We start from the raw sequence: 8,657 nt of genomic DNA on the forward strand, positions 1-8,657 counted from the left end.
ACAGTTCTTTTTTCTTCCCTTTTCTCCTCCAGAGTACAAGAAGAAGTATGGGGAGGAGCACGGCTCGTGCCAGGCAGGGATTGCGGGCTTCTTCACTGAGGTGAGCAGGGGCACATGCATGGACGGAATGGGGTTGGTGAGTGGCTTTCCTGCCACGTGCCCCAGGAGGGGAGCCCTGAGCATGGCTTGGACAGCGGGCTGAGCATCTTTTTTCTTCCCTTTTCTCCTCCAGAGTACAAGAAGAAGTATGGGGAGGAGCACGGCTCGTGCCAGGCAGGGATTGCGGGCTTCTTCACTGAGGTGAGCAGGGGCACATGCATGGACGGAATGGGGTTGGTGAGTGGCTTTCCTGCCACGTGCCCCAGGAGGGGAGCCCTGAGCATGGCTTGGACAGCGGGCTGAGCACTGAGCACGGTCTCTTCCTGCCAGAGAACACCCTCCTGCTTCGTCCAGCCTCCCGGGCAACTGCGTCTTGCACAACACTGGCCCAGCTGTTTGTATGTAGGTGTACGTGTCTCTCGAGGTCTGTGGACAAGAATGAATGGATTTACTCTGGGAAACATCCTCAGGAAATGTTTTTTTGTGTGCATCCCCAAAATTGTACAGAGATATTTCTGTGTCTAACATTAACTCCTTGCTGTAAGTGATGATGTAAAACAGTCTTCCCTGAACAGTTTTGCCTGTGAGTGTATGTATTTATGGGAATGTATACATACATATATATGCATTCGTAAGACGTATTTTTTCAGTTTTGCTTCAGTTTGTTACTGCAAAAAGATGGAGAAAGAATGGCATGGTAGTATGTGTGCTCCAGGGCTGTTCCTAATACCAGCCTGTATTCTTTCTGAACAGAAGTCTATCAGCCATGTTTTAGTTATGTCAAGGATGAATTTGTTCTTTTATGTATGTATTTATGATTTTTTTTGTAATATTTCAGTCTTGGGTTTTTTTGGGGGTGTTTTAGTTTGTTTTGCTTTTGTAAGGGGCGGGAAAAACCCCCGCGTTTCAGCGTCAAGCTCTTTGTTACTGTCAAATATATACTCACTCCTAATTTTATGTGCACTGGGCTGCAGAATTTATTGTCTAGGCTGATATAAGGAGAATAAAGGTGTCCTCTTTGAAATGGCAGAAGGTGATTTCCAAGTAAGCAGGGATGGCAGGCCACAGTGGCACAGTCTGATGACTGGATGTTCAGCTAGCAGCAGCTGTTTCCTGGCTTGTCTGCTCCCTGCAGCCTGTTTCTGTTCTCATGCTTTAAATCCTCCTTTGCTACCCTAGTTCAAAAGATATCTTTGAACTTTCGTTGCTTCAGCTCGATGGCAGCTCACTGAGCAGGAAACGCAGATAAATGGCTTTTTTGGGTCAAACAGGCAAGCCCCTGCCATATATTCAGCACTGCTGATGGTAGTCATTCCTGACGGTAAGTGATCCCTTGACCTCAAGGGCATGGCCGCTCCCAAGGAGAAAAGCTGTTGCCAAGCACGTCCTGCTCTTTGGGTGGGTTTGCAGTCCTGTCCCTGTAGTCTTATTAGGAAAATCCCTGACACGTCCCCCTGACATGGAACTGGTCACCCGAAGGGATCCCAGGCGTGGGAGCGTTTTCCCACAAGGATGGAGTCCATCCACAGCCTTGCGTTGAACGGAGATGTGAGGCAGCTGTCCTCCTGTCTCCTCCAGGGATGGAGAACTTACCTAGGCTTAGTACTCTCCAGGCTTAGTTTAGTCCCTTGTGGGAGGTGTTTAAAACAACATCGTGAAGTAAGGTTTCCCCCCAGGGGATGCTGGATGCTTTGGGGCAATGTTTTCTCAGTCTCATTTGCATGTAGATCTATCTTGGATTTTGATTCAAAAGCATTATCTGTAAGCATCTGCCTTTGGATGCTGGATCGAACTTTGCCTGATTTCCTGAATCATACTGGATGTCCGTAGTGAAATACGGATCGATTGTCTCTCAAAGAGCAGAGCGTGTCTGAGGACAGAGCAAGGCAAAGTGTTCCAACCGTGATGTAATGCACACCCTGCTTGTGGAGTGCATGGCAGCTCTTTAGCTTCAGAGGAGTAAAATCGAAACCCGTTGTGCTGTATCCGTGATACAGGTTGGTGTAGCACGTCAGCCAGCACTGGGGCCTGGTCTGTAGCTGAGTGGTGGCTCTGGGTGGGCTGGGATGCTTCTGTCACTTGGTGCAGCTGTTCTGGTCTTCTGGAGGGTGGATGGAGAAGGCAGCAGGCGGAGAGAATTTTGGGAGGATTGTGTTAGTGGGAAAAGGTTTGATGGCTCTTCAGGCTGAGGAAGGTCTTCTGTTGAACTGGCGGAAGAGCTGAGCAGAAGTGGACTGTAAAATGGGAGACCTTGTGTCTCCAGGGTGTGTGTGGTCACCGCTGTGTTTGGGGAGAAGGATACCCTCTACATGCACACAGAATGGTGCTTGTTGTAACTGCTGGTTTTGAGTTAATATCCTGTCCCTTCTCCTTTACTGTGTAAAGCATGAATTGTTGTTCAGTTCTGATGGTTCCTTATTTCTTTCCCCCACATCCTTCTGTTTTTCCTGTTGCAGGAGCTGGTCATCATGGGGGCACCAGGATCCTATTACTGGACAGGAACTGTCAAAGTACTGAATCTCACTGACAACACGTATTACAAGCTGAATGATGATGCTGTGATAGCCAGGCGCTACACGTACCTCGGTAAGTAGCTCACTGTGGGAATGGATCAATCCAGCAATGTGTTTCAAAGTTCTGGTGCTATAAAGTTGATGCTGAATTTTTTTTTTTTGGTGGTGTAGAGTGTTGTTGTGAAAAGCGTGAGAGGAAGGGTTGCCTACCTGGAAAGAAATAGAAGCAAAGAAATAGCCAGAATATTCCTTTTTTGTTTGCTTTCTTTTTTTTTTTTAAGAAGCTTTAATTTTTTTGACTAATGTAAGAAATGCTTTTTGACAGCAAAGCAGGTTGGATGTAGTGGGCCTCCTACAGTCCTGCTTTTGCCCAGTGACAGACAAATTATTTGTCACTGGTTTAGGCTGTGTGTCTGCTTACACCTGTCTTTAAAATGGGTACAGTGCATAATTAGGGAATGTATATTGCAGATAGAAATTTATTTCAACAAAAATGGTGCCACGTGAGTGACTCATTGGCAGCAGAAGGAGGTTGTGAAAGGGTTTGCTATAGGTTTGAGTTCATCTTTAACTCAGTTAGTTTTACTCACTCTAAAACCAGCTAATGCCCCCAGAATACTTAATTGAAAGGCTTCCACCTGATCCTTAGTGCCTGAGACTGTCTGTTGAGACCTGGAAGGCATTTCAAACAGTCAGTAGTTCGATATTGTTTGACTAAAGGCTCACACTGACCTCTCTTTTTCCCCTTAACCTTTAATCTTTAAAAAAATACCACTTGGAAGATGCTGCTTGGTGATAGCTAAATGAGGAGTGAATATATGTTTAAGGACATAAGTAGGTTTTGCCACTGATAGACCTGAATTATAGTGTTTACCGTGTAGACAAGAGCTTCATAATTTACAGCAGGAGAGCAAGGCAAATACAAGACAGCCTTAGAAGGAAAGCACTCTACTCTTCTTTAGTTATTATATATCATTATAATGTATCAAATAAGACTGAATCTTTGATCTTTCTTTCAAATACACTCCTCCTTCCTTTGATCTCTCCTCCCATTTTTCTTCTTGCCTAAACGAAAATCTTTTTAAGCCATTAACTTTTCTGACCTCTTTGCCTACTGTCCTCAGCTCTCTCCCCGGCCCTGAGCAAAAAGGCATGTGATTTTTTTCCAAGCCTTCCTGGGCAGTGATTTTAGCTCAAGGAAGCATTTCTGTCTGGTTGATGTGGGCCTCTTGCTCTTTGCCGTGATTTCTCTGCAGTGATGTGGTCTCTTTGCTGTGTGCGTGCCTGTTTCTGTTTTACCGCTTCTGTTTCTGGACTCGCGGTTGCCAAACTGCTCCCCATACCTGCTTCTTGTGTGCAGAGCTGGGTGAGGGACACATCTTTCTTCTCTCCGCTCTTGGAAGAGTACTGGAGGTGTTCTGTCACTTCCCACCGCTGTGAGTGTGGAGCGGGATACTGGTGTATCCTGAGCAGGGTGGTTCTTGCACGCTGTGCAGCCCTGTGCTGCCCAGGAGAAGCAGTGAAACCCGATGAGCATGATCCAGCTGGCTGACCAGTTTCTCAGGCTTTTCCTTTTCATGATTATTTTTTTATTTGTTTCTCCTCTTCCCCCCCACCGCAGGATATGCAGTGACAGCAGGGCATTTCTCTCAGCCAACTGCCACAGACGTTGTAGGAGGAGCTCCCCAGGATGGAGGCATTGGAAAGGTGCGGCTTTTTCTCAAACAATAATGTGGTTGGATGCAACAGGGTAAAAAAAGTAATGCTGATACAGTTCCCATGTGTCTGAGCCAAAGGCAGAGAAGTGGGAGTGGGAAGAGGGAGGGAAGGGATCCAAAGGATCTGCTTTTTCCTTCTTTCTTCAAAATCTAATAATTTTGGGTCCTGCTGCCACCATGTGCTTGAGCAGAGGTGTCCTGGAGCCCCCTTCCATCTTCCTCCCTCTGGCTCTCCTGCTCTATAAGGACCTGAGTTGTAGCTGAGTCATAACAATGAGTGAGAGGTCTCCACTACCAGGAACACGAACCCTTGGTTTAGCAGATTATTTTTGGTAGTAACCATGTCTCAACAGGTAGCAATACAAGTGGGAAAAATGGAATAAAAGTAAAGGATGATCTTGGTACATATAACCTGACCTGTCCTTATCTAGGACATGCGGAATATAGTAGCAACACAATTGCTACTGAGAGGACATGTACGTGGAGGAGACAGTTTCTTTATCCCAGGTGCTCTGTTGCAGCTTTTCCAATGCACCTTCCTTCCAACCAGTTTACTCAGTGGAACAGATTTAGTTTCTGGAAAGGGGAAAAAAATCAGCTGCTAACATGAGATCCATGAGAAAGCAGCTGGCCCTATAGTTTAAAGACTACTGCTCTAGATGCAAAAGCTCCCATTATTCTCTCTTGGCGTGGGATGTGGAAAGCAGGAAAGCATGGCAGAGGGGTGGTCAGAGGTGCTGAGTACGCAGCGTTATGCTGAGCAGCCCTGCTGTGCTTTCCACACTCTCTAAAAAGCTAATCCTTTCCACTTCCCTGATAGAAAGTAATTAGCATTGTCACACCCTTTGTACTGAAGGTAAAGCCGAGATACTTAATGAGACTGAGTCCTTTCTCCAAAGTCACCAAGGCTGTCATTAGTTAAGACTGGGTTTGGTGTTGTGACACCTGGCAATGTGCTCTTGCTGCTAAACAGGCCACTGCAAAACCGAGGGAGTCCGTTACCTCTACAGCGATTGTCTACAGCAGATCTGTGCTGTGTTCTCGGCTGAAAACAGCTTTGAACTCTGCCTCGCCACCTATTAATAACTTGCCACATATTCAGCTATGTCAAGGGCTTGGCTCTGCCACGTGGCCTTGGAAGTAAGGGATCCTCTGTCCTGAAAACCGTGTGGGCACCTGCTAGGAGGGAGCCTGACAGCCGCTGGAGGAGTTGCAAAGGCTGACTGAGCCAGCCTTTCTACCCGAGGGAGTCCCTTTCTGCAAGCCGTGCGTTTTAGGTGTTGAATTTTGGTACAAAATCCGTTACTGAACTCGTATCAATACTTTTATCCTGGAGAGATCCTGGTTAAACAGTTCTCCCGTGGAAATGAGCAATGAGTGGACTCTGTTTGCATAGTTTTCTGATTTACAGATTGTTTCAGAGAGAAATAGTGCAAATGCCTTGGGTGGTCCGACTGGGATTTCCCCTCTGACCTTTGCTGAAGCATCCTGAAGTTTGCAGTGTGGTATGTGCAGGCATGTGTCCTTGAGAAGGGAAGGCTGGGTGAGGAAAGGGAAGCAGGGTTACACCTCCTCAGCCTTTTGCCCTGCTCATTTCCAGGCAGTCTGCAGATGCCATTTGTTTGAGAGTTGGAAAGTTCCTTTACTAAGTGCTTTACTCACGTGTGCATGTACACACATGCACACCAAAAAAGTAGGTGATAAGATACTACTCCAGCATTTCTCGTAAGAGGCCTGTGATTCGTCTGGAAAATGGGCAACCCTATGTTTTGTATTTTAAAAGAAGACTGAGCAAAAGTGGTCATGAAATTGGATCTTGGCAATAGCCATGGCCACGACCGTGACGTAGGTATTAGAAAACACTGGTGCGATACCGTTATGTGCCTCGTACTTGGATGTGGTTAACTTTTGTCTTTTGTCACTCTTCAGGTTTATATTTTCAGAACAGACAGACGATCAGGCTCTCTAATAAAGATTTTTCAGGCTTCAGGAAAAAAGGTGAGCCTTTATGTATGTGTGTTTCTTTTAAAGGGTTAGAGTAGGGGGAAATAATAGTGGGGTCATTTCAGAGCATCATCTTCATTCCACTGCTGCATGAGTTGTCAAGGAAATTCTTTCTTCTTATCCTCCCAGAATAGTTAAACCTATTGTACAGAGCAGCTGTAGAGTCGTGACTGCAACGTCTGCTCAATGCCCGTGTGACTGAAATTAAAGTTCTTCCTGAAAATTGTACTAGTGGTTCTCTTTAGCCTTACAAAACTGTCACAGTGCCTTCTGAGATGTTGACATGGGGCTCCAGGCGAGCCTAGATGCAGAGATTTCCTCTTAGTAGATGTTACTGGGAGATGTGGGTAGCCTGGAGCTTTAATTCACAAAGCCCCAGTCTGTTTTTCTGTCTCCTTCTGTGGCAGTGGGGGTATTGGAGTTATGTTCTTTTATGGAGGAGCAGCTTCACTGCCCCAAGATGATGATTTCTTCCTTCCCACCATGAATCAGTCCTGCATTTTGCTCCTAGCACTGGTGTCTTACAGCTGAGCTGCCCCTGCCCCAAAATTTAGTGAATGCTAGTGAGATTCAGCCGCCCCCGTGCAGTGTTGTGTTTGGGCAGGGAGCAGCTTGTGTCCTTCACTGAGGCCTTGCTGGAGACGTGTTGCAGGGGAAACGAAGTGGACAGTGTGTCTAACGATAGGTAACAACAAGATGCCTTAGTTGGAAATAACTCAGTAAGGAAATGATACCCCTTACCTGGGGTTGCCTGTGCTCTCCTGGAAGGAGAAGAAAGAGGTTACTGCTGCCTTCTGACTCCAGGAAGACGTGCCACCCTCAGGAGGGTACAGTGTCTGACTGTGTCATCAATCTGGGAATGTTTGCATAACTTGTTATTTTTTCCCCAACAACACACAGTTGCAGTCTTTAAAACACGCCTGGAATAGGGAAAACTGCAAGGATGTGTAGGTGGATGGTGTGACTTGTGTTTTAGGCCCTCTCCAAAATTTGTCTTTCTCTGCACTACCAGAATTGTGGAGATCTTGAAAGGAAAAGACCTCCCAGTTCATCAGAGCATCTCCTGTGTTTGATTGCTTCCTGTTCGTTTACTTCTCTGTTGACTTTTAAAGGTCCCTAAGGATGTGCTCCTGGAGAACTATTCCTCAGCCTAATAAACAGAGCTATTAGGAAGTTTCCAGCTCTCAGCCAAAAACTTTCCTTTTTAAATTTAATTCCTTTATAATGTAGCTTAACTAATCAACTATTTATATCCTTAAGGTACTTCCACGGTGTCATCTCCTCCTTCCTCTTTAGCATCTGTCTTCTACAAATTCTCTAGAATCCAAATGAGAGTTTTATTTTAAAGAGAAGGCTGTCCTAAAACACCCTGCCTTTGTTTTGTGATTGAAATATAACCAGCACTGAGCTCTGCCTGGAAATGAGCTCTCACCCAATGCTGCGTCCTTCCCGGTGGTGTGAAAGTTCGTTGCTCTGACATTCTCGCTAGACAGCCGTTAAAAGCAGGCCACTTTCTTCCTTCCCTGTTTTATTGCTGGAGGCTCAACTAGGAAATCAAATGCAGACAAGGAAAAAGAAAATGCAGTGCCTTATTACAGATGTTAAGTGCACAAACTTCAGGTTCTCACAGCACCACGAACTCACCCACGCTGCAGACGTACCATGTTGCAGTTAAGTAAATAATAGCCTTTCCCTGAAAACTGCCTGAATACATAGTGAAATGCCTTTCATAACTTTCGCTCCTTACCCATGAGAAATTTGTTTTAAAACCTTAGTGGATTAAAAAAAAACCAAACAAACCCCAAGCAAATAAAAAATCCACAAGGGAACTTAAGCTACAAAATAACTGGAATCAAATGATGTTTGAGGTCTGACCTTAAACCCACGCAAACACAAAAATTTGAATTACCCACTTAAAAAAAAAACCAACAAACCCCAAGCAAATAAAAAATCCACAAGGGAACTTAAGCTACAAAATAACTGGAATCAAATGATGTTTGAGGTCTGACCTTAAACCCACGCAAACACAAAAATTTGAATTACCCACTGAAACTCTATCCTTAACTCACCCCGCTATGTATACTTAGCAGCTTTTAAATCTTACAGACTGCATGAAGTGTAGGACTTGCTGCTGCCCATCTCCCAGCATGCCCAGTAGCTCTGGCTTGTGCATCTAAACCCACCGGGCATGCAAGGCTGAGGGTCAGAAATCCACGGTGAGGAATGTAAAAGCACGCGAGAAATGCGATTCATTCTTTTTAACCCAAATAATTATTTAAGTAACCTCGATTTTTTTCTTTTTTTTTCCTACTATGTGAACCGC

General features: G+C 45.4%; 1 protein-coding gene across 1 annotated transcript in view; it reads left to right on the forward strand.

Moving 5' to 3' along the window:
• Positions 1–8,657, forward strand: part of LOC104490539 (integrin alpha-9-like) — a gene marked incomplete at its 3' end in the record, with an annotated part of 50,835 nt that overhangs the window by 23,212 nt on the left and 18,966 nt on the right. Inside the window, exons 5-8 of the mRNA XM_010132838.1 lie at positions 33–100; positions 2,556–2,685; positions 4,234–4,319; positions 6,260–6,328. Coding sequence (XP_010131140.1) covers positions 33–100; positions 2,556–2,685; positions 4,234–4,319; positions 6,260–6,328 — 353 coding nt within the window. The remainder of the gene's footprint in view (positions 1–32; positions 101–2,555; positions 2,686–4,233; positions 4,320–6,259; positions 6,329–8,657) is intronic.

The sequence above is a fragment of the Buceros rhinoceros genome, unplaced genomic scaffold, assembly GCF_000710305.1.
Source record: "Buceros rhinoceros silvestris isolate BGI_N320 unplaced genomic scaffold, ASM71030v1 scaffold9183, whole genome shotgun sequence".
Lineage (NCBI taxonomy): Eukaryota > Metazoa > Chordata > Aves > Bucerotiformes > Bucerotidae > Buceros > Buceros rhinoceros.